The sequence below is a fragment of the Bufo gargarizans genome, chromosome 5, assembly GCF_014858855.1.
Source record: "Bufo gargarizans isolate SCDJY-AF-19 chromosome 5, ASM1485885v1, whole genome shotgun sequence".
Lineage (NCBI taxonomy): Eukaryota > Metazoa > Chordata > Amphibia > Anura > Bufonidae > Bufo > Bufo gargarizans.
In genome coordinates, this window is record NC_058084.1 from 317,437,827 (window position 1) to 317,465,163 (window position 27,337).

The 27,337-nt window shown below is 42.7% G+C and overlaps 1 protein-coding gene across 5 annotated transcripts in view; it reads left to right on the top strand.

Moving 5' to 3' along the window:
- Positions 1-27,337, top strand: part of FARS2 (phenylalanyl-tRNA synthetase 2, mitochondrial) — a 394,255-nt gene that overhangs the window by 276,313 nt on the left and 90,605 nt on the right. For 4 of the 5 annotated variants that reach the window (XM_044293989.1, XM_044293991.1, XM_044293988.1 and 1 more), the window contains one exon: positions 7,956-8,107. In XM_044293989.1, coding sequence (XP_044149924.1) covers positions 7,956-8,107 — 152 coding nt within the window. Of the gene's footprint in view, positions 1-7,955; positions 8,108-12,279; positions 12,570-27,337 lie in introns of those variants that run through there. The other variant, XM_044293992.1, reaches the window with a different exon arrangement.

Consider the following 27,337-nt stretch of genomic DNA (forward strand, 5'->3'; position numbering starts at 1 on the left):
AGCTTCTAGAGTCCACAGCTCTGATGAGAAAATGTAACACTATTTAAAGGGGTTTTTCGGTTATCTTGTTATCCCCTATCCAGTGGTAGGAACCCCACCAATCTATCCTGTGGCTAGGGAATCACAGCTGGAATACCCCTTTCACTAGATTTTCTTTTAATTTTTGGAGTCCATCTGTCATAGTTATCACCAGCACTTTAGGTGTGTAACAGAATTAGCTATAAAGGAAGTCTGAGACACACCTCCTGTTTTAATGGTGTCTTATGTTCCTACTGAAATCCTCTCCCTTGCTTTTGTACTGAAGCTCTGTGGAAATAGGTTGGCAGTTATACCATATGTACATGCAGTTCCAGCAGGAAATTATCACATTTCTCATACAACGACGACAATGATTGAAGACTAGAGGTTAGAAAAAGATGATTAGCGGGTAAGCGTCATAAGAAGAGTCTCCAATTAGACAGACACTGGATTAAAGGGTTTCTGTCATGAGAAATAACGTTATGTAGCTGACTGACAGCGATGTGCTAATGTCAGCAGTACATAACCGTATGCTTTATAACTCCCTGCCTGCCGCCGTTCTCTTAAAATAAAGACTTTTAAAATATGGTAATGAGCCTCTAGGTGCTATGAAGGGCGTTGCTTCAGCACCTAGAGGCTCGGTCTACACACCCTTTGGCACGCCCAGGTCCAGTAGATTGGCTTTCGAGTTGTCCTCATCGTCCCGTAAATCATGCGCCTCATCGTCCCGTTAAATATCCAGCGCAGGCGCAGTGAGTGAAGGGTGCGCTCCTACTGCTGGCTTCCTCACTGCGCCGAAGGAAGGAAGCCAGCAGGATTTACAGGACACTGAGAAGAACTCGAAAGTCAATCAACTGGACCTGGGTGTGCCAAAGGTTGCGTAGACCGAGCCTCTAGGTGCTGAAGCAACAGGGCACCTAGAGGCTCATTAGCATATTTTAGAAGTCTTTATTTTAAGAGAACGGCGGCAGGCAGGGAGTTATAAAGCCAGGAGCGTAGCTATAGAGGATGCAGGGGAAGCGGCTGCTTTGGGGCCCTGACCCAGAAGGGGCCCATCCAGGAGGAGAAGGACTAAAAGATTTTGTCAGGGTCCCCTCAACAGAATTACACAATGAAATTATATACAGTGACAGTATAGAAAATGGATGGAACAGCTGCCGGCCCTGGTCTGAGAGAGCTATCTTTACTAGCCACAGAAATGGGGGTGGCATGAAAGGAAGGGGTTGCAAAAAAATTACTGGGGGAGGGGGGGGCCATTAAAAAATTTGCTTTGGGCCCAGTCATTTCTAGCTACGCCACTGTATAAAGCATACGGTTATGTACTGCTGACATTAGCACATTGCTAATGTCAGTCGGCTACATAACATTATTTCTCATGACAGAAACCCTTTAAAGGGGTTCTGCGGTTAGTTTTAACTGATGATCTATCCTCTAGATCATCAGCATCTGACCGGTGGGGGTCCGAGACCCGGGACCCCCGCCGATCAGCTGTTTGAGAAGGTAGCGGCGCTATAGCAGCGCCACGGCCTTCTAACTGTTTACCGCTGGCCCAGTGACGTTACGACTAGTATCAACTAGCATGGGCGGGGCTAAGCTCCATTCAAGTAAACAGACCCTCCTCCTGGCCAGACCTGCAAAAGGTAAGCATACTTACCTGCTCTGGGTCCCAGCTCTTTCGCTCGGGTCCCCAAGTGTCAACACCCGCTATGACGCTGCGGCAGCCAATCACTGCCCACAGAGGAGACTTGCCCCTCCTTGTGTCACGTGACCACTAGAACTAATGCAAGGGGAGCAGATAACTGCTGCAGCAGCATCAAAGAGGTTGTTAACAGTGTAGGACCTGCGCAAGGCAGCCGTGGATGAAGAGCGAAGGGGCCAGGGCCCAGCGGCAGACAACTGGTAAGTATTCTGCCCCTTTTGCAGGTCTGCCCAGGAGAGGGGTTTTCCAGAAAATCCCAAAAGATGGCCAACCCCTTAAAGAGCTTAATGATAGTTAAAAAAAGATCTTTAGTTTGACGCAAGTGCGATGTGGTTTAGGCCTCCTGCACACGACCTTTTTTTTCCCCGTTTACAGGTCGTTTTTTGCATCCCGTATATGGTCCGTATACGGAACCATTCACTTCAATGATTCTGCAGAAAAAAACTGAATGTACTCCGTATGCATTCCATCTATTGAAGATTTTATGCCCAGACCAATTTTTTCTATGTAATTACTGTATATGGCTTACGGAAAAACGGAAACAAAAAACGGGACAACGGATCTGTGAAAAACGGACCGCAAAATACTGAAAAAGCCAATACGGTCGTGTGAAAGAGGCCTTACGCCTAGATTTTTTTAAATTACGCCAGAGACTTGCCTGGCAACTAGCTGTGACATTTTTTGCGACTTTTGTGAATGTCGCAGAAGATAAAATTAAAAGTGATCTAATTTCAAACTTGTGGGCCTTTTGAAAGTGGCGCTGGGTGGTGCAGGGGGGCAAAAGTCACAGAATTTTGTGCAAAAACTCATATGTGCCAGGACTTGTGACATTTTAACACCAGAAAACTAGCACATCGGATTTCATAAGTGTCCCTGTAAAACAAAGCCTTACACGTCCAAAAATGGCGCACTCTTTACAACTTTGTGTTTCTGAATTACCATTCGAGAGAAAGCTTTGTAAGATCTTGGCATCAATAAAAGCATAACTAAGCAATGAAATGAAAGACATGCAGATGAGCTGCACAGCGAGGTGAGAAATGGCTAAAAATATTTTCTTCCCCAAAGACAGGTTATTCCTCTTCAGTTCTGCTGCTTAACATACCACACATTTATTTCAGGCCATTTCCCTTAATTATGCTAAAGAATTTCTTTTCTTTAAGGCTTTGTGCTCTCGACAAGCATAGAAAAACAATTATTCCAAAATGTTTTTCTTTTTTTTGTGCGCAGTAATGCTCATAATTGCTTACTGGGGGCCTATGATGTGAAGCATTTTATTCAGTGTGGCAGTTTATGAGAGAAGTAATATATGCCACTCGTCTGTGTGTTCTGGTAGTTCCCTCGCACTGTTTTGCATCTCTTTTGCAGAAAATGAATTCATTTGACAGGTTTATTCATATAACAGGCTGCGAAATCCCTTTGATTTCACAGCTGATTCACTGAGGGTTTCATTAATCCAAAATAAATCACAGATACCTTTTTAGCTTTGTGTGTATACAAGGCATGTTCACAACTGGCTTATTTTGGAGACACTGCCTCATATAATACCCTCTCTGAGCAATGATAGAAGCACATTTCTTTTACACCACTTGGAGAGTATTTCTTCTTGGTCTGCATGCTGATGGTGAGCAAGAAGTATGCACAAGGTGACGTTTAAGTTAAAGGGAATGTGCAATTATCTACATTATTACAGTACATGAGTAATACTGCAGATATGGAGTCTAGATCACTACGGTATATATTTTTTTCCTTTTTTGCCTCATTCTCCTACTGTCAGAGCTGTGCTGAAATACATTGTCTGGACCGTGTATTTCAATGCAGCTCTGAGTGCTGACAGCGGGGAAACCAGGTGCAGTAGGTAAGTCAAAAATAGTCATCCACACTACTTAAATGGGGAATATGCTCACAATAATCGGATTGATCACTTCTATACACTATGGGGGTCATTTATCAACTGGCGTTTAAGACGCCGGTCTTAATAAGCCACTGCGCTGGCAGTGCCTCCACTAAAGTTATGTAGAGGCTCCGGCCTCTACATTAATTCGGCGTATCCAGTGCCAGTCTAAATGTAAGACGGCTTCCTAGCCGGCTTGGATTTAGACAATTTTCTATGCCAAAAACAGGCATAGAAAATGATAATAACTATAACAACTATTTTTTTTTAACTATATTTTTCCTAATAGAGAACATTTCAGAATGACAGAAAAAGATAAAGCAAAAATCTTCATCATGCAAAAACACAGGAGACCCCAAAAGCCACCTATTTAACAAAAAACACTAGTGGCGGTGAGTGAAAGCCCTATTCACTCCCTGATTACATGGTTTGGGACAGTGGGGCCACAAGGAGACATTACTATAATATATGGGGGCAACATGGAGACATTTTACTGTATACGCCCCATACAGTATAATGTCTCCTTGTGGCCCCATACAGTATACAGTAATGTCTCCTTGTGGCTCCCATACAGTATAATGTCGCCTTGTGGCCCCATACAGTATAATGTCTCCTTGTTGTCCCCATACAGTATAATGTCTCCTTGTGGTCACCATACAGTATAATGTCTCCTTGTGGCCCCATACAGTATAATGTCGCCTTGTGGCCCCATACAGTATACAGTAATGTATCCTTATGGCCCCATACAGTATAATGTCTCCTTGTGGTCACCATACAGTATAATGTCTCCTTGTGGCCCCATACAGTATAATGTCGCCTTGTGGCCCCATACAGTATACAGTAATGTATCCTTGTGGCCCCATACAGTAGAATTTCTCCTTGTGGTCCCCATAAAGTATAATATCTCCTTGTGGCCCATACAGTATAATGTCTCCTTGTGGCCCCATACAGTATAATGTCTCCTTGTGGTCCCCATACAGTGTAATGTCTACTTGTGGCCCATACAGTATAATGTCTCCTTGTGGTCCCCATACAGTGTAATGTCTCCTTGTGGCCCCATACAGTATACAGTAATGTCTCCTTGTGACCCCATACAGTATAATGTCTCCTTGTGGTCCCCATAAAGTATAATGTCTTCTTGTTGTCCCCATACAGTATGTCTCCTTGTGACCCCATACAGTATAATGTCTCCTTGTGGCCCCATACAGTATAATGTCTCCTTGTGGTCCCCATACAGTATAATGTCTCCATGTGGCCCCATACAGTATACAGTAATGTCTCCTTGTGGCCCCATACAGTATACAGTAATGTCTTCTTGTGGCCCCATACAGTATAATGTCCCCTTGCGGTCCCCAAACAGTATAATGTCTCCTTGTGGTCCCATACAGTATAATGTCTCCTTGTGGTCACCATACAGTATAATGTCTCCTTGTGGCCCCATACAGTATAATGTCTCCTTGTGGCCCCATACAGTATACAGTAATGTATCCTTGTGGCCCCATACAGTAGAATGTCTCCTTGTGGTCCCCATAAAGTATAATATCTCCTTGTGGCCCATACAGTATAATGTCTCCTTGTGGCCCCATACAGTATAATGTCTCCTTGTGGTCCCCATACAGTGTAATGTCTCCTTGTGGCCCCATACAGTATACAGTAACGTCTCCTTGTGGCACCATTTAGTATAATGTCTCCTTGTTGTCCCCATACAGTGTAATGTCTCCTTGTGGCCTCCATAAAGTGTAATGTCTCCTTGTGGCCCCATACAGTATAATGTCTCCTTGTGGCCTCCATAAAGTGTAATGTCTCCTTGTGGCCCCCATACAGTGTAATGTCTCCTTGTGGCCCCTATACAGTGTAATGTCTCCTTGTGGTCCCCATACAGTGTAATGTCTCCTTGTGGCCCCATACAGTATACAGTAACGTCTCCTTGTGGCACCATTTAGTATAATGTCTCCTTGTTGTCCCCATACAGTGTAATGTCTCCTTGTGGTCCCCATACAGTGTAATGTCTCCTTGTGGCCCCTATACAGTGTAATGTCTCGTTGTGGCCCCCATACATTAAAGTCTCCTTGTGGCCCCCATACAGTGTAATGTCTCCTTGTGGCCCCTATACAGTGTAATGTCTCCTTGTGGCCTCTATACAGTGTAATGTCTCCTTGTGGCCCCCATACATTAAAGTCTCCTTGTGGCCCCCATACAGTGTAATGTCTCCTTGTGGCCCCCATACAGTGTAATGTCTCCTTGTGGCCCCCATACAGTGTAATGTCTCCTTGTGGCCCCCATACATTGAAGTCTCCTTGTGGCCCTCATAAACACGAGAACATGTTTTGAGTGTTTTTTCTTTTAAACGATTATTGCGATAAATTTATTTAAATCATTATCTTGGGAATATTTTTCATATCGCCCAACCCTATTTAGAGACGGTGTTTGTACTGCAAAAACCGTGGGTACAACAAATGCTACTAAAAACGCACTAGTGCACAAAAAGCACCTTTAAAAACCTATATGCGAACGCACCCTACAATACTTTAAAGCTAAGAGCTGGCAGTTGCAGTTTGGCCACAGCTTTATACTCTGCCTACAGTCTATCCAGCCCATTAAGTGCTGCTGAATTGTTTATACCATACATCACATATTTTTGTGGACTTTTTTGGGATGTTCTACCCTGACTAGCAGTGGCTGGCTATTTAGTCCAGAAAATAGTTTCCTTTTCTGGGCTGGGGACCACATTGTCTGATTAAACTAATCCCAAGGGCTGCGGTAAAACTGAAAGGGGTTGTTCAGTGGGTAAATAGTGATAACATAGTAATTACTGCTGCTCATCCCATTCAAGTCAATGGGACCCTGAGTCTGTCGATATATGGTGATTCTAGAGATGGCCACACAGTGAACCATTAATATTTGCGTATTCCTGTTCCCGCGCGGTTTTCCTCTCCTCTTATCACTGACATGTGAACTGCCACAAGACACAGACAAGCAAGTCGGTGATCACATGGTAAGGGGGAGCATAGAATCGCATTTCAGAACACTTGTAGCCCCCGGACTGCAGGTTGTGCACCCTCTATTTCCGACTTACCGTCCACTTCTATCAATACTTCCAAGATTCACCTTGTGCTGCAGCTGTTCTCTGGAGTGCATTTTGGTCAAGTAGAAATTAACATACAGTACAGTTGAGCTGCAGTACCAGAAAACCTTTCAGAAAACCCCTTTTAACAGTTTTCTTTTAAAACATTTTTTTAGATGCCATTATCACACTCGTTAAACACTGTATAAAGGCACAGCAATTCTTCTATTTATTTCCTTTCCACCTACAGCCTGATTACTAAACCACCACCGTTAATGCTCATCATCAAACAAAAAATGATTTTAGGTGAGAAAACACTTTAGATAGCGGTTCCTCCCAATGTCCCCGTACACATCTGAGCATGTATGTGTTGAATGCAAGTGCCAAAACACCTCTGGCATCAGCTTATGTTCCTGAGAAACAAAGGACCAGGCATGATTAAATCCAAGAGCCTGATCATTCTTTTCCCTGGCATCTACTGACAGGGGAAAGTTGGGACATCCCCATACAACATTAGGTAGTTGGCTAGACACAATGTTGGGCTGACATTGATCTAATGTGTATGGCCAGCCTTACTAGTTTTACGTGTTAACAATGTCACAGTGAAGAAAAAGAATTTTCTGGGCCATCTCCAAGTATTTAAAAGGGTTCTCCAGGAATGATCTAAGGTGGAGCTCAGCAACCCATCGTAGAATGTGAATACGACTGGTTGTGTCCACTTGTAGAGGATGGCCTTGCTATACACGGCATTCTAGTTATTTCCTTCGCAGCGCTGAGCTTTCCTGCCAAGCAACCTGATGCCACAACACAGGATCACTCATTTACTATCTGTTGTAGAGGAGCAATCCTGCCTACTACAATATGCTCTCATGGCTGAGCAGCTTGACAGGAACATTGTATCATTACTATAATACTGATGCGATTCTACGCCCAGTTTTTGTCAGGCTGCTCAGCCATGATGGCATATTGTAGGCAGGGTTGCATCATTACTATCTATTTTAATGGAGTGATCCTGTTTGAAGTATGCCATCAGGCTAAACAGCAGATGGGAAAGCTCAGGACTGTAGACCAGCGTCGGAGTGCAGTTTATAGCGAGGACACCTTACCCCCAGCGCCTTTCCAGGCAGCACTGCATGTGGACACAAACAGTCATATATACATTCTACGACAAGTTGCTGGAGGCCTCCTTATGTAATTCCTGAAGAATCCCTTTAGTATAACAGTGTTTTAATGCTACCAGTTTTATGGTTGCAAATGAATACCAATTTGTATTTCTCTTTCAGGCATTTAGCAAGTTTCCCTATTTGAGCAATGACATTTCATTTTGGCTGCCCAGTGAAGGATATCTGGAGAATGATTTTTATGATCTTGTCCGTAACGTCGCAGGAGATATTGTTGAAGAAGTGTCTTTGGTTGACCAGTTTACACATCCAAAGTAAGTTCTGATTTTTTTTAGATTTTGACTGCATGATTGAAAACATCTTTTCTTCTTCCACAAATGTTTCACTGTATAAGTATGGAAAGTACATATGTGCTTTCACTGAGGCTGGAAAGGGCTAAAAAAATCTACTAATAGTCTCCTACTAGAATAAAAAAAAAAAAACTTTATTAAAGGTCTTTTCTGGGATTTTCATTTTGATTACCTATCCTCAGGGGCAATTAATTGCTGTTATTTTAAAATATTGCTGATATTTTAAAAAATTGTGTGACTTTTTTGTTTTGTATAATTTAAAAAAGGTTATGTTTTAAATTCTAGTAGGGAGGGTGGGCAGTTGAGGGACTATTCTGGTCTCTTTTAGCCCTTTTCAGTCTTTATATGTACACATGAGTTTTCCCCAACTGGGGACGTACAATTAGTTGGACTTTCTAAGGGTCAATTCACATGTCAGTATTTTTATTTTCCAGATTTTCATTCCATTTTTTGCAGATCCGTCTTTCCGCAAAAACCTTCAGTATTTACCAATTGTACTTCCGCATCCGTTTCCTCTTTTTCTGCCCAAAAAAACGGAAGGAGCAATATATGTTGCTAGGGTACAAACATTTTTTTTTTCTATTTCCTGGAAACTGATTCGCAATTGCAGATGACATATTGATGCATTTGACTACAATGGGACCACGGACCACATTTTGCGGACAATAGTAGGACAAGCTCTTTTTTTTTTTTTTTTTTTTTGTGGATCCGCATAATGGAACAGAACACTGAGTCTGCATTTTTTGCGGGCCATTGAAATGAATGGAACGGATGCGGATCGCAAAATACTGACGTGTAAATGGACTCTTAGGCTAATTTATATACTGATATATCGACTGGTGATTTGTTGACTATTCACTTTATATAGTTATCATTCGAAAACCCATTTGTCCAAAACTTAGCTTCTCCGACTTCGCTGTATACATGCACGTTCTACTCAGTTAATGGTGCATGTTTTCAACAGGGAGAGAGGCCCCTGCTTATCTCTCACAGGAAGAAAGGATTCGACATGTTGAAATACATACACATTAAATAGCCAACTGATCCCACCAAAATTGTTGGATTCAGACAACTTTTATCTAATGTATGGGTATAAGCATCTTCACATTTGCTGAATCAGTGATTAAGGCTACTTTCACACTTGCGGCAGAGAGATTCGGCAAGCAGTTCCGTCGCCGGAACTGCCTGCCGGATCAGGCAAAATGCATGCTAACTGATGGCATTAGTAAGACTGATCAGGATCCTGATCAGTCGAAAAAATGCCTGATCAGTCGAAAAAATGCATTGAAATGCCGGATCTGTCGTTCCGATGTCATCCGGCAAAACGGATCCGGCATTTATTTTTTTCACCTTTTTTTCAGTCTGCGCATGCGCATAATGGAACGACGGATCCGGCATTCCGGTATTCTGAACGCCGGATCCGGCACTAATACATCCCTATGGGAAAAAATGCCGGATTCTGGGTTCAGGCAAGTCTTCAGTTTTTTTCGCCGGAGATAAAACTGTAGCATGCTGCGGTTTTCTCTTTTGCCTGATCAGTCAAAACGACTGAACTGAAGACATCCTGATGCAAACTGAACGGATTGCTCTCCATTCAGAATGCATGGGGATAAAACTGATCAGTTCTTTTCCGGTATAGAGCCCCTGTGACGGAACTCTATGCCGGAAAAGAAAAACGCAAGTGTGAAAGTACCCTAACTACTCTCCTTTCAATGTTCAGAAACAGAATTATCCTTCTGAAATATTGTAAAATTACAAGATCTAGTATGGGCACATGGCAACAGCCAATTGGCTCAAATATTACTGCCATTGCGCCTGGCTTGAAAGACTAAGACTGTGGGTATATGGCGACTAAAAGTCGCCTAGATATCATAATTGCAATGCGATTATTTTCCATGAGTAGTAGGTAACTTGCAAATAACCTTGTAAACTTAAACGACTATACTCATGATTTTACATTATTTGTGTGCAGCTTTTATTCACCATGTTGCTGCAAACTTATGAAGGATGATAGAGATGACAAGTAACATAGTATATAACATAGTAACATAGTACATAAGGCCCAAAAAAGAAATGTATCCATCCAGATCGGCCTGTTATCCTGCAAGTTGATCCAGAGGAAGAAAAAAAAAACCTGGGAGGTAGAAGTCAATTTTCCCCACTTTAGGGGAATAAAGAATTCCTTCCTGTCTCCAATCAGGCAATCAGACTAACTCCCTGGATCAACGACCCCCCCTCTAGTAGCTATAGCCTGTAATATTATTACGCTCCAGAAATACATCCAGGCCCCTCTTGAATTCCTTTATTGTACTCACCATCACCACCTCCTCAGGCAGAGAGCTCCATAGTCTCACTGCTCTTACCGTAAAGAATCCTCTTCTATGTTTGTGTACAAACCTTCTTTCCTCCAGACGCCGAGGGTGTCCCCTCGTCACAGTCACCGTCCTGGGAATGAATAGATGATGGGAGAGATCTCTGTACTGACCCCTGATATATTTATACATAGTAATTAGAACTACCCTCAGTCGCCTTTTTTCTAAAGTGAATAACCCTAATTTTGATAATCTTTCAGGGTACTGTAGTCCACCCATTCCAATTATTACTTTAGTTGCCCTCCTCTGGACCCTCTCCAGCTCTGCTATGTCTGCCTTGCTCACAGGATCCCAGAACTGTACACAGTATCCATGTCTGGTCTGACTAGTGATTTGTAAAGTGGTAGGACTATGTTCTCATCACGGGTGATGTTACATTTTTACTCAAGAAGCTGGTAAATTTACTTACTGCAAAAAATAACTACAATTAAAGGGGTTGTTCGGGTTCAGAGCTGAACCAGGAAATACCCTTATTTTCACCCAGGCAGCCCCCCTGATGTTGACATCGGAGCATCTCATGCTTCGATGCGCTCCCTTGCCCCGGCCTAAATCGCACAGGGCAAGGTCTCTTTTGTTTTCAATAACACACTGCCGGGCGGAAACTTCCGCCCGGCAGTGTGTTCAGTGACGTCACAGGCTCTGACGGTGACGTCACAGCCGTTTTACTGGCTAGGGCAGCGCTAAATCCCGCACATCAGTGCCGCTGACGTCACCGGGCTTCCTGGCAGCCCCATGAAGAGCCCTGGTTCGTCACCGGATCTCAAAAAATGCCTTTGCCCTGCGCGATTTAGCGCAGGGCAAAGGAGAGCATCGGAGCATGAACTGCTCCGATGCTCAAGTCAGGGGGGCTACCGGGGTGAAAATGGAGGTATGTCTGAGATGTTGGTGATGGTGAGTACAATAAAGGAATTCAAGAGGGGCCTTGATGTATTTCTGGAGTGTGATAATATTACAGGCTATAGCTACTAGAGAGGGGTCGTTGATCCAGGGAGTTATTCTGATTGCCTGATTGGAGTCGGGAAGGAATTTTTTATTCCCCTAAGGCCTCTTTCACACTACCGCTTTTTGTTTTAGTTTTGCGGTCCGTTTTTTGCGTTCTGTATACGGTCCATATACGGAACCATTCATTTCAATGGTTCCGCAAAAAAAAAACGGAATGTACTCCATATGCATTCCGTTTCCGTATTTCCGTTTTTCCGTTCCGTTGAAAGATAGAACATGTCCTACTATTGCCCGCAAATCACGTTCCATGGCTCCATTCAAGTCAATGGGTCCGCAAAAAAAACTGAACATATACAGAAATGCATCCGTATGTCTTCCGTATCCGTTCCGTTTTTTCAGAACCATCTATTGAAAATGTTATGCCCAGCCCAATTTTTTCTATGTAATTACTGTATACTGTATATGCCATACAGAAAAACGGAACGGAACAATGGAAACAAAAAATACGGATCCGTGAAAAAAGGACCGCAAAACAATGAAATAGCCATACGGTAGTGTGAAAGAGGCCTAAAGTGGGGAAAATTGGTTTCTACCTCACAGTTTTTGTTTTTTTTGCCTTCCTCTGGATCAACTTGCAGGATGACAGGCCGAACTGGATGGACAAATGTCTTTTTTTGGCCTTATGTACTATGTTACTATGTCCGGGTTCAGCTCTCAACTCTGACAACCCCTTTAAATGTTAAAGGGGTTTTCCCATCTTGCAAAATCAGCCAAAGTTGCAGTTACTTCACAAATCACTTCCTGCTTTTTCTGTTTCTAAAGCTGGGCTGGCTTAGGCAGCTAGAGTGAAGACCGGCCACGCCTCCTTATGACATCACACTGAGAGCTGAGTCCTGCGTGCTCGGTTCATGTGAAAAGTATGACTCACCAGTCTGGCTGAAGCTCATCTCTCCTGCTGTGGACTCCGATCACTCAGTGAGCAATGGAAAGTGATTTTAGAGACTACCATTTGGATGTCCTGAATACTAACTACACATAAAACTTTTCATATCTATTCCAAAGCCTATCTGTGCAGCAGAAACTGTAATTTACTGCAGCCCAAATGCATGTCTGCTAGTATCCATATGATTCGTATTCTTGTCTCCTATAAAAAAAAAATCACTGAACAGCACAGATGCAGATTTGTTACTATTTAGAGCTGTACTACATTTCAGTAATAACGTGCATATTCAACTCGGCTACATATCAGTATATTACCCTCCTCTTGTACTATCTCACCACCATTCTATATATGACATATATTGATAATCTCAACCACACCAATCACTGAGAATGTTCCAGCGCATACCTAGCTCTGCTACATATCAGCGTTTTTTCAGTCCTACACCTGTACTATCTCTCCACCATTCTATATATGACATATATTGATAATCCCAACCACACCAATCACTGAGAATGTTCCAGCGCATACCTAGCTCTGCTACATATCAGTGTTATTTCAGTCCTACACCTGTACTATCTCTCCACCATTCTATATATGACATATATTGATAATCCCAACCACACCAATCACTGAGAATGTTCCAGCGCATACCTAGCTCTGCTACATATCAGTGTTTTTTCAGTCCTACACCTGTACTATCTCTCCACCATTCTATATATGACATATATTGATAATCCCAACCACACCAATCACTGAGAATGTTCCAGCGCATACCTAGCTCTGCTACATATCAGTGTTATTTCACTCCTACACCTGTACTATCTCTCCACCATTCTATATATGACATATATTTATAATCCAAACCATACCAATCACCAGTGTACATAAAATTCATATAGTTGCCCCCAGTGTCCATAGATATAATATAGTTGCCCCCAGTGTCCATAGATATAATATAGTTGCCCCCAATGTCCATAGATATAATATAGTTGCCCCCATTGTCCGTACATATAATATGGTTGCCCCCAGTGTCCATACATATAATATAGTTGCCCCCAGTCTGCATAAAATTCATATAGTTGCCCCCAGTGTCCATACATATAATATAGTTGCCCCCAGTGTCCATACATATAATATAGTTGCCCCCAGTTTCCATAGATATAATATAGTTGCCCCCAGTGTCCATACATATAATATGGTTGCCCCCAGTGTCCATACATATAATATAGTTGCCCCCAGTCTGCATACAATTCATATAGTTGCCCCCAGTGTCCATACATATAATATAGTTGCCCCCAGTGTCCATACATATAATATAGTTGCCCCCAGTTTCCATAGATTTAATATAGTTGCCCCAGTGTCCATACATATAATATAGTTGCCCACAGTCTGCATACAATTCATATAGTTGCCCCCAGTGTCCATACATATAATATAGTTGCCCCCAGTGTCCATACATATAATATAGTTGCCCCAGTTTCCATAGATATAATATAGTTTTTCCTCATTGTCCATACATATAATATAGTTGCCCACAATCTGCATAAAATGCATATAGTTGCCCCCAGTGTCCATACATATAATATAGTTGCCCCCAGTGTCCATACATATAATATGGTTGCCCCCAGTGTCCATACATATAATATAGTTGCCCCGAGTCTGCATAAAATTCATATAGTTGCCCCCACTGTCCATACATATAATATAGTTGCCCCCAGTGTCCATACATATAATATAGTTGCCCCCAGTGTCCATAGATATAATATAGTTGCCCCCCAGTGTCCATACATATAATATAGTTGCCCCCAGTGTCCATACATATAATATAGTTGCCCCCAGTGTCCATACATATAATATAGTTGCCCCCAGTGTCCATACATATAATATAGTTGCCCCAGGTGTACATAAAAATGACCCCATTGAATTCACTATGAACCCCCTTTATTGCCGAATATTCAATAATCGTTGGTCGATTAGTGGGCCAGTAGATATTATACTTACAGTATCCCGTTCCTCTGACGTCCGTCCTCTCACTCCACAGACTCGCCCGAACTGTTCGGATGTCCGCGCATGCGCAGCTCTATCTCAGACACACAGGATATACTGCGCATGCGCGGACGTGCGCGTTCTCGTAATAATGGAGAGGCAGGCCGAGGAATGTCTTCAGCTGTGGTGCGCAGGCGCGGCACAGCGATGCGGCCGGCCAGAAGAGGCCGTATCCATGGGAGACAAGAATAAACAAAGGGATCTGTGAGAAGCATTTATTGAACGAATGGTAACTTTTTGAAAATAACATATATAAGAAGATATGTTCAGTGGGGATAAATGAATTAGTTGAAAGATATTTAATGAAGTGGGACAACCCCTTTAATATGAATAATACATCTTAGGCTGCTTTCACACTAGCGTTCGCTGGTCCGTTCGTGAGCTCCGTTTGAAGGGGCTCACGAGCGGACCCGAACGCAGCCGTCCAGCCCTGATGCAGTCTGAATGGAGCGGATCCGCTCAGACTGCATCAGTCTGGCGGCGTTCAGCCTCCGCTCCGCTCGCCTCCGCACGGACAGGCGGACAGCTGAACGCTGCTTGCAGCGTTCGGGTGTCCGCCTGGCCGTGCGGAGGCGTGCGGATCCGCCCAGACTTACAATGTAAGTCAATGGGGACGGATCCGTTTGAAGATGTCACCCTGTGGCTCAATCTTCAGGCGGATCCGTCCCCCATTGACTTTACATTGAAAGTCTGGACGGATCCGTCCGAGGCTATTTTCACACTTAGCTTTTTTTAGCTAATATAATGCAGACGGATCCGTTCTGAACGGAGCCTCCGTCTGCATTATTATGAGCGGATCCGTTCAGAACGGATCCGCCCGAACGCTAGTGTGAAAGTAGCCTAATCCTCTCTTCACATTGAAGACAGCATGTTACAAAGCAGCAGAATGGTGAAGGCACCGTAGATGAGGAATAATTACGTTTAGGAAGCATAAAGCTCTCTTCACACTACAGCACTGTTCTTGCCATCAGAAATATTGTGATCCTGACAGGTATTTGAATAACCCCAAAATAAATTGTTGAGGCCTGTCAGAGTACTTTGTCACCCAGCAGGAAAGAGACCAGGGTATGGCACTCGCCATTTCTGAAAATACTGTCTTTATTCAGTGCGATTAAAACATGAGCGGTACAAAGGAAGAGCAGGTAACATGAAGGCAACAGCCATTTCATGTTAGACCACTCTTCTTTTGGCCTCCACCTGGGGCTGACGTCAGTATACCCAATTTAAAGGCACACTGCAATATAAAAAAATACACAAAAACACAAAAAATGCCAAAACGTGAAGACATAGATATTTAACTACATCTAGAGGAGTATTTTTAATCTTGTCATTGAAACCTAATGCACCAATAGCATTGCTGCGAATGATCCATGCTGTTTCTCAACCCCCTCAATCCTTACATGCATTAATACTTTCAATACCTACAAACATGTCTTGGGATGCTCTGAATGTCTATCTCTCACATGCTTTTAAAGGAGTTCTCCGGAAGCAACCTCTCCTAAAAATGTGAGCAGGACTGGTTGCTCCACTTGCAGAGCTGTTTAGGGTGGTGAGGGCATGGGGATTTAAATCACTAGTCAGTAAGGCTTGATTTAAATAATAGTTTTCTACATAAAGACTAATTCTTGCTGGTATAACTTATAATATGCAAGTAGATGAAGATTTTTTAGAATAACAACTTTTCATATTAGTTTGATTAGGTTGATTCTGTATTCATAGGTTTGTAGAAGTTAGGATTAAGGTCTTTTTCTCAACTCTGTTCATGTTATAACATTTTTGCTGTGAAGAAGAGGCATGTGATCTCTGCTGAGTCAAATTCAGTTTTGAGAACTGCAAAAGTAAACCAAGCATCTGTGATAATATCTTGTAGACAGAGAAACTGCCCAATAATCTTACAAAAACCTCTGGAAGAGCATGACATTGTGAATGGATTAATGGAATACAGCCTTATTCTACATAATTAAAAAACAAATCTTTATTTCATGATGGAATAACCTTTGGATATTAATATTTTTTCCTCAAAAAGCATTTTATATTTTTAAAAAATTAGATTTAAATAAAAAAAATCTTTTTTTTTTTTTAAATCATTAAATTTTATCCACCCTGCTTCACACTACAGTGCTCTACAATAGATGGTAATGATGTGATCCTGCCTGTGATATGCCATCGTGGCTGAGCAGCCTGATAGGAACACTCACCAATATGTAGTATATGAAAGTGCCAGCGCGTAGTGAAGCCATGCCCCCTCACCTCCCAAGGCAGCTCTGCAAGTGGAGGCAATCAGTACTGCTCACATTCTAAGACAATTTTCTGTTGGCCATTTTAAATCATTCCTTTAATCAATGGCAGGGAGCCCTCTCCTGATCCAGTAGAGCGATAATGCTGCCTAAGTCACTTACCACGTAACCACGTAATCAGTTCTCCAGTATCTATGTTCAAACAGATCCGTAAAAGCTGTCATGATTCTGTTATCATCAGAAGCCATGTCGCTAGCGCCAGAGATCTAGTGACCAGCGCCACAAATGGATATTTTTTTTACCTATTTGCTTTTTTGTATATTTGTATTTTTAATAATAGATACTGTATTTTGGATATGGAAGTTTAAATTTAGCTGTCAGCATCAAATAATGGGAAATATCAGGTTCAGTAATAGATTTCTTCTATCATTTGCCTGAGGTGTTTGCTTACCTCCAGACAGCAGTCATATTTGAAAGACTTTTTCTACAGCTGAGGACACCGGTACAACTGCTAGGTTTAAAATCACCTGCTGCAGGGAACCCGGAGACGAAATCTCTGCTGCTTCATCTCGTGACAGTATGCTCATGTTCTGTACAGCTCCCAGGAAGTATCAATAATAATGCTGACATCCCCTATTCAAGAAATCCAGAGGTGTAGCTTAGATATGTCATTTTAAATCATAGGTGATGACAGTAGCAGCAGGTTGGAAAATAAACTTCTGATTTCAGCTAAGCAATGGAATTTTGTAAACAGGAAAGTCGGTTGTCTTCAGTATGTACATCCTGCTACTGGTGCAAAAAATATATATGTAATTCTTTAAAGGCGTTTTTTGAGATTTTTATTATTTGATCCTCAGGGATAGGTCATCAGTATGTGATTGGTGGGGGTATCGACACCCAGGACCCCTGCCGATCAGCCGTTTGAGGAGGCATTGGCACTCACAGTAGCGCAGTGGACGTCTCACAGCTCACCAAGCAGACGGCTTTACATTGTATAGTGGCTGTGCTTGTTACTGCAGCTCAGCTCCATTTACTTCAATAGGGCTGAGCTGCACCTAGGCCATGTGACCGTCGAACGTGACATCAGTTGGCATAGCCAAAGCAGCAAGAGGGATGTGGCAATACTGGCAGCGCCGGTGCATTCTCAAAAAGCTGATTGGCGGGGGTCCTAGGGGTCGGACCCCTCACCAATCAGATAGGTCATCAGTTCAAAAATCTCGGGAAAACTCTATTGACATACATAAGCGCTACAGCTGGTCTTATTCCCCCACTAGGAAATGAGTTACATCCCTAAAGCAAAGCTTTGCACAGTATAATCAGCAGTAAGAAATGGCCCAACCAGAGTCGGCCTGGCCCACCATGACACTGGTAAAATGAAGTAAAAAAAATATTTTTTGGGCATAAAAAAATACCTAATTTACCAAAAATTTGCAAATTTCAAAGTTTCAGTTTCTCTACTTCTGTAATACATAATGACACCCCCCAAAATTGTGATGACTTTACATTCCCCATATGTCTACTTCATGTTTGAATTATTTTGGGAATGATATTAATTTTTTGGGATGTTACAAGGTTTAGAACTTTAGAGGCAAATATTGAAAATTTTCAGTCACTTTGCGAGGCTTACATATAGAAACCACCCAAAAATGACCCCATTCTATAAACTACACCCCTCAAGGTATTTAAAACTGATTTTACAAACTTCGTTAACCCTTTGGCTGGGTTCACACCTGAGCGTTTTACAGCGCGTTCCTACGCGCTGTAAAACGCTCAACAAGGAGAAACCAATGATTCCCTATGGGAATGGTTCACACCTGGGCGTTTTACAGCACGTACGATCGCGCTGTAAAACGCCCTACGCTCCAAAATAGTACATGAGCTTCTTTGGGGCGTTTTGTCGCGCGTTCCCGTACATAGACATTCGGGAACGCGCGACAATGGGCGTTCGCTTGTCTCTGTATGCGCGATTGTAAACGCCGGTACAATCGCGCATACAGAGCGCTCCTTTCGGAACGCTCAGGTGTGAACCCAGTGTTTAGGTGTTGCACAAGAGTTATTGGCAAATGGGGATGAAATTTGAGAATTTCATTTTTTTTGCCTAATTTTCCATTTTAACCCATTTTTTCCACTAACAAAGCAAGGGTTAACAGCCAAACAAGACTGTATCTTTATTGCCCTGACTCTGCCGTTTACAGAAACACCCCATATGTGGCCGTAAACTACTGTACGGCCACACAGCGGGGCGTAGAGTGAAAGGTGCGCCGTTTGGTTTTTGGAAGGCAGATTTTGCTGGACTGGTTTATTTACACCATGTCCCATTTGAAGCCCCCTGATGCACCCCTAGAGTAGAAACTTCCTAAAAGTGACCCCCTCTAAGAAACTACACCCCTCAAGGTATTCAAAACTGATTTTACAAACTTTGTTAACCCTTTAGGTGTTGCACAAGATTTAATGGAAAATAGAGATACAATTTCAAAATTTCACTTTTTTGGCAGATTTTCCATTTTTATATATTTTTTTCAAGTAACAAAGCAAGGGTTAACAGCCAAACAAAACTCAATATTTATGGCCCTGATTCTGTAGTTTATAGAAACACCTCATATGTGGTTGTAAACCGCTGTACGGGCACACGGCAGTGCGCAGAAGGAAAGGAATGCCATACGGTTTTTGGAAGGCAGATTTTGCTGGACTGTTTTTTTTTACACCATGTCCCATTTGAAGCCCCCCTGATGCACCCCTAGAGTAGAAACTCAAAATAAGTGACCCCATTTTAGAAACTACGTGATAGGGTGGCAGTTTTGTTGGTACTAGTTTAGGGTACATATGATTTTTGGTAGCTCTATATTACACTTTTTGTGTGGCAAGGTAACAAGAAATAGCTTTTTCGGCAGCCGTTTTTTTTTTTTTTTGATATTTACAACATTCATCTGAAAGGTTAGATCATGTGGTAATTTTATAGAGCAGGTTATCACGGACGCGGCGATACTTAATATGTATACAATTTTTTTACACAATGATTTCATTTTTAAAACAAAAAAAGTTTGTGTCTCCATAGCCTAAGAGCCATAGTTTTTTCAGTTTTTGGGCGATTATTGTAAGTAGGGTCTCATTTTTTGCGGGATGAGATGGCTGTTTTATTGGCACTATTTTGGGGTGCATATGACTTTTTGATCGCTTGCTACTGCACTTTTTGTGACGTAAGATGACAAAACATTGCTTTTTTTAAACCGTTTTTATTTTTATTTTTTTACGGTGGTCACCTGAGGGGTTAACTCATGGGGTATTTTTATAGAGCCGGTCGATACGGACATGGCGATACCTAATATGTATATTTTTTTTTATTTATGTAAGTTTTACACAATGATTTCATTTTTGAAACAAAAAAAATCATGTTTTAGTGTTTCCATAGTCTAAGAGCCATCGTTTTTTTAGTTTTTGGGCGATTATCTTGGGTAGGGTCTAATTTTTTGCGGGATGAGATGACGGTTTGATTGGCACTTTTTGGGCATACATGCGACTTTTTTGATCACTTTTATTACCTCTTTTGGGAAGTAAGGTAGGCAAAATTTAAATTTTCTCATAGTTTTTATTTTTATGGCGTTCACCGTGCGGGGAAAGTAACATGACCGTTTTATAGATCAGGTCGTTACGGAAGGGCGATACCAAACATGTGTAGGGAATTTTATTTTTTCCTTTTTTTTTCCTTTTTTATTTACCCAGACCCACTTGGTTCTTGAAGATCCAATGGGTCTGATGTCTGTATAATACAGTACAGTACAATATATATTGTACTTTACTGTATTTTACGTACACTTTGTCTGAACAGATCTATGCCTTTAGCACAGATCTGTTCAGCACCATGGACAGCAGGACGCCTGAGAAGGCGTCCTGTTGCCATGGGAACCTTCCCCGTCTGCGAAGTTGTGGCCACTAAGGACTGGGGCTCCCTCCCTCTGTCACTCCATCCTGTCGGGGGGCTGCAAAGGCACAGCAACCCCCCGATGGGAGAGGGAGGGAGCTGCATCTTACTGTTAACTCTTTCCATACAGCGGTCCGCACCGCCCGCAACCCCCCCTGCACCTCCCACCGGGCTAAAATCATTCAGAGGTGCAGGGGGGGTGATAAATATATATTTTCGGGGATCAGAAACTGCAGAAATCGCAACAAACCACAGGTCTGAATTGACCTGCGGTTTGCTGCAATCGCCGATACGGGGGACCTCCCCCAGCGTTGTGACAGGATGCCGGCTGAATGATTTCAGCCGGCATCCTGTGCGGATTAACCCCCGGGGCGCCGCAATCTCACTTTAAACTCATGACGTACCGGTACGTCATGGGTCCTTAAGGACTGATCCATGCCGTACCGGTACGTCATGGGTTCCTAAGGGGTTAAACTAGCTGTTAAATTAAACCATATCCTATTAAACCTTAATGATTCAAAATCCATCTGTAACGAAAATGATTGTGAACTTGCTCATCTCTTGTGTACACAGAGGTTCGGCTCTCAAAATCATTTCCTGTGGTGGGCCCAAGGAACTTCAGTCCGATGCTGGGCTCAACAGAGTTCCATCTCAGCAATTCTTCCCCTTGGCCGACATTGGAAAAATAAATGTACATCTTCACTGTTGAACACTATTTTGTTTTCATGTAGCATTCATCTAACCTAATTTTGAAGAGACATTACATTACTTATTTTCTTCTGGTTGTAAGTTGCAGTATGTCTGTATGTATTAAGCTGGCCTTACACATTAGTCTGTTGTCAGCCAAACCTGCAATGGGGCCCGCGGAAAGTTTGGGATGCACAGCCATTATCTGCGATTTAAGGACCGGAAAACTGATAAGGCCGTGCAAATGTAGCCTGACCAAAAATGGACCTGAATCTTTGTATTCTATGACCATGTGTAGTCTTTTGAGCTAAATCGGTTGGGCAATTGTTTTGCCATATTGTATATTAAGGCACAAAGCCCTATTTGCACATCTTATAAAATATACCTGTAATATCTGATCACAGATTACCATCAACATTTTACACCTGCAGAATCCCTCATTTTCATGGTATACAGTATGCCTCCTGCAAATCAGATTGTATCACCTACTAGAGTACTTGTTACCGTGCATGTAGGCATTGTGTTACTGTGACATCCGTGTAAGAAAAGAGCATCCAAAGGGTTACTTCTGTAGTGCGTGTTTTGGTTTGTTTGTCCTACTTGTTTTCGAAGGAGGATAGATGATGCCTAATGGTCAAATGAGTCCTCAATTTTGAATTGCCCATTTGGAAGAGATCCTAAGTTTTATCTCAGTGAAACCGGATCTCTTCATAAGCCAGCGGTAAAATCTGATTTTTTTTTCTGTTAGACAGTCATATGAACACCTTGTGGTATAAAAGGCTATTACTGTCATTTTCTTTTATCTTAATAGATTTGTTTTCATAGCTATTTGTAATTGTTACAACGTATTCCCAGAAAATGTCCTTGAACTGCCTGGCATAATGGTTATGATATACTAGATTTTTCATTATTTTGCTTTGTAGCTTCTATAACTGAGAACGTGTATCCTTCTGTCCAGTAATTAGCTAAAGTTTCATTCTTTGTGATGAGACATTAGCGTTTTAAAAAAGGGCTTAAAGGGATAATCCCATCTAGATAGTTGTGTGTAACTACACCAGTTCGCAAGACTGCAGAACTGTGCTTACTGCACCTATAGCAGTCACCTTTCCCAAGTACTAACAGGGTCTCCTGCTACTCAGATACCCCCAGGACTTACAGTCAGACAGTTACAAGTAAAATATATGAGGCATACATCAGCACTGGTAGGCAACATATACACAGCAATAACTCACCAATAGATGAAAGCAACCAAATGATGATGGCATCGGATGAAGGAGATGGAAGTTCAGCAATGGAGCAGATGGAGGATGGTAATAAGATTGACAGTGAGCATAAATAAAGACACAGCATAACTGACCCTGCTCTGCATTATAAACCAGAAAGGCTTCCGAGACAAGCCAAAACCGAACAGAAAACAGAATCCACAGCAAATCCAATTGCTACACACATAAACACTAATACTATATTAGCAGCAAAGAAACCAAAGGTCCTATGGTACATGACACAGTACCTAGAGACCAAACTATGATACAAGAATCTAGAAACAAATGCACAGAGCTTTCCCAATCCCTGGCAAAGAAGCACAGGAAACTCTGAAGATTTAAAGGCTGGTAACTAATCAAAAAATAACCAGGTCAAGCAAGTAAAACCGGTTCATGTTTAAGGCAGGTTGGGTAGGGCTCCTAGTTACTCAAATAGTGTTAGTTAGGGCTCATTCACACAACCGTATTTATGTGTCCGCATCCGTTCCGCAGTTTTGCAGAACGGATGCGTACCCATTCATTTCAATGGGGCCCCAAAAGATGCGGACAGCACAACAAGTGCGGATCTGCAATTTGTGGACCGCAAAACACATATGGTTGTCTGAATGAGCCCTAAGCAGGTGAGGATGAGGAAGCAAGGAATTCTCTGTTGCTTGTAATATTACAGCATATTCACAGGTACAGGTTTTTTAAGCCAAGCAAAGTCATTCTTGTGTACTACTCATATGCCGAGATTGAGCAGCACAGCGCAGATGCAAATTTAGTGAGTCAGGCTAGAAGAAGATTCAGAAGTGTGGCCCTTCCATCAGAAAGGAGAGAAAGTGGCTGTAAGAGAACAACAGTGGTTGCACTGAGGGCCTGCCATTGTTGCACTTAATAGTTCAGTTACACATTGCTTCAACAGTGTGTGTGTGTTTTTTTTGTTTTTTTTTTATGAAAGCACCATCAGACTGCAAAGGTACTGTTTTATTACAGTATACAAGCCCTTCCAGTCATTATACTTTCTTTACAGTGAATTTCCTGCTGACAGACTTCTTTTACAGCACTCAAGTCAAAATCACATATAAACCTTGGAGCACATAAGATATATATCTAGAGATAAATTAAAAACAAAAAGTTCAATATTCCTCTCATAAAATGCTCACCCCAGCCCAGGGTCTTCAACTTGTGTATTTCTAACACACGTCCTTTCTCTGCCTCTTTCTATTTCGACGTCCTAATTCTACTCTTGATTTCACTCCACCTTCTCTCCATCTGTGGTTCGAATGTCCACTAATCAAGCAGCACTCTTGTCAGAAGTAGGAGGAACTATAGACAAGGGCAAAAGAAAGAGAAGTTCCAGCTTCTCCCTCCACCGCTGGTTGACATGTTTCGGACTTGTTAGTCCTTACTCGGAGGTTACGAGTAAGGACTAACAAGTCTGAAACATGTCAACCTAGCGGTGGAGGGAGAAGCTGTCCATGTATGTGAATTGTGACTATTATGAATAAAGAAAACCTCTAGGTGTTATCCTAAATGCTGGAACTTCTCTTTCTTCGTGTTACAAGTAAGGACTGGTCCGGTCTGTTCCGTTCATGGGAGAAGATATGGTGAGCTGGAAAAACATGTTTGTTTATGCCAAAAGAAAGGAAGCCCAAAGACACACTGGGTGGAGCCTTCCAAAAAACCGACATTCTGCTATTTTATTATACTTACAAGATACAGACGCGGGCCGAGCTAAACTTGATGGTTAACACGTTTAGTAAAGAATGTCAAGAAAAAGATAAAAAACTACTTTTCAATGGAGATAACCAAGCTAACACTGTTCCATGTGTTTTCAGAGTCAATTTTATCTCGGCTACATCTGTATATGTAATTTCTATTTGCACATTAAAAAAAAACATTTAAAAACATATATCTGATCACCAGCAGTACCCAGCCGGTTTCGCTTTGCAGCTTCTTCAGGGATATACACTTGGAGATCATACAACACTTTAAAAACCTTATCTCAACTCCTCCCTATTTTCCCTCTCCACCCATAAAATGTCTAATTTAACTCTTTTCACTGTTTTAACCCTTTTTTAGAAAGCAATTGAAGTCTAGATCAATGTTTAACCCAATAGATGACATTGTATTTCATTTACAGATAAACTCAGTTTCTTTGCAAGAAAGTTTTCTAATGATATTCCCTCCTCAATCATTCTCCACTTTGCAGATCCCCACCAATCTTCAGGTGGCTGGGGTCTTCATTATGTGCTTCACAAAAAGGTGCAGAATTACTGTGACTCAAAACTTATTTTTTAATATTATTTATAAGTTCATTTTAGTTTGCGTCCCAGGCGTCCTACTTATTGCAGGCTGCACTTACACTCTAAAAGGTAAACAATATTACTGCTGTCGAAAGTAATCATCTTATGTATCTGATGTTCTTCTTTTTGTACTGTTGAATAAAAAACTTTTTGTTTCAGAGAGGGGACGTGTGTTAGAAATAACATATTTTTCGGACTATTAAATGCACTTTTTCTCCTTGTGATCTTGTGCTGCAATTTTCTGTGAGCGCCGCAGCTTTCTTACAGCTTACTAAGCACAGCGCCATACATTGTATAGCAGGTGTATTTGGTATTGCAGCTCAGCCCCATTCACTTGAATGGATCTGAGCTACTCCTTGGTCATGTGAACGATAAACGTGTTGTCACTCGGCCTAGGAAAAGCAGAGAGAAGCCTGCGGCACTCATAGGAGCACTACTGCCTTCTCAAATAGCTGAAGGTGGGGTCCGGGGTGTTGAACCTCCACGGATCAGATACTGATAACCTGACCAGAGGATAGGATTTTGCCATTAAGAGCAGCAAGTTGTGCAAAAAGTACTGAAACATTGAATAGTTGAACATGTGCATTTAAAAAGTTTAGAGAAAGTCACATTAAGTTTAGCTGTAAAGGTTCGAGTGCATTTTAGGTTCATCCTGAAATTTTACCCACAAGCTAAATATCCCTAACTTTTTGTGAGTAGTGTAGATTCATTCACTGGCGTAACTATAGGGGTCGCAGCGGTCCCTTATTAAGGGAATACTAGCGAGCGCTTCCATAATGGAAGCGCTCACTAGTCTGCAGGAGGAGGGGGAGAGAAGCGCTGTATAGTACTTACCCCTCCTCCTGCTTGCTCTTCTCAGGGCTGGCGCTGCGGTTTCCTGGCTGCCTGCAGCGGCAGGACGTACAGAGAGCACTCTGACCTAACGCTGCAGGAGGTCAGGTGACTGCAGCGCGGGCCCTGAGAAGAGAAGACATCCAGGACAAAGAGAGTGGTGGCAGGAGAGGTAAGTTACTTTATTATTTTACAGTCTGATCTGAGGTCTGATATGGAGGTCTAATGAGGGGTCTGGAGAGGTCTAATAGGGGTCTATGGGGGGGTCTGGAGTTCTGACTGGGTGTCTGAAGTGGTCTAATGGGGGGTCTGGGGGTCTGAAATGGTCTGATTGGGGGATCTGGATGGGTCTGACTGGGGGGTCGAAAGGTCTGACTAGGGGTCTGGAGGTCTAATGGGGGTCTGATTGGGGGTCTAGAGGTCTAATGGGGATCTGATTGGGGGTCTGGAGGTCGAATGGGGATCTGATTGGGGTCTAGAGGTCTAATGGGGGTCAGATATCGGGGTCTGGAGGTCGAGTGGGAGTCTGGAGGTCTAATGGGGTCTAGAGGTCTGATATGGGGGTCTGGAGGCCTGATGGGGGTCTTATCTGAGGTCTGATATTGGGTCGGGGGTCTTACATGGATGTCTAATGGGCGTCTGAAGTTCTGACTGGGGGGTCTGGAGGTCTGACTGGGGGTCTGAAATGGTCTAATGGGGGAGTCTGGAGGTCTGATTGGGGGATCTGGATGGGTCTGACTGGCGGGTCGAAAGGTCTGATTGGGGGTCTAGAGGTCTAATGGGGATCTGATTTGGGGTCTGGAGGTCTAATAGGGATCTGATTGGGGGTCTAGAGGTCTAATTGGGGTCTGGAGGTCTAATTGAGGTCTGGAGGTCTAATGGGGGTCTGGAGATCTAATGGGGGTCTGGAGGTCTATTGGGAGTCTGGAGGTCTAATGGGGTCTAGAGGTCTGATATGGGGGTCTCGAGGTCTGATATGGGGGTCTGGAGGCCTGATGGGGGTCGAATGGGGGTCTTATCTGAGGTCTGATAATGGGTCGGGGGTCTTACATGGATGTCTAATGGGGGTCTGATCTGAGGTCTAAAACTAGGGTCTTATGTCTTATATGGGGTCTGACATAGAAGTCTAAAGGGGGTTTGGTCTGAGATGAGGGGGCTCTCATTTTGGGTTTTATATGGGGGTCTGATCTGAAAGGAAGGGGGAATTTTTTGTACTAGCGCACGATATAAAAGGGGTTTTTTGTACTGACGCACTATCTGTGTGGTACCAGTATTTTCAGGGGGACTGTTTCTGCAGGAAAGTATTGGGGAGTACAGTGGGCACAGTATTGGGAGTAGCAGGATGAGGTGAGGAGGAGGATGGAAAAGTAGGTAAGTAAGATGTCTGTTTGTTAAACTCTGCAGAGACGAGGCACGGCTAAGGCTACTTTCACACTGCCGTTTCTGGGTCCGCCTGTGAGATCCGTTTCAAGGCTCTCACAAGCGGCCCAAAACGGATCAGTTCAGCCCCAATGCATTCTGAATGGATAAGGATCCGTTCAGAATGCATCAGTTTGCCTCCATTCAGCCTCCATTCCGCTCTGGAGGCGGACACCAAAACGCTGCTTGCATCGTCAATGGGGACGGATCCGTTTTTACTGACACAATATGGTGCAATTGAAAACGGA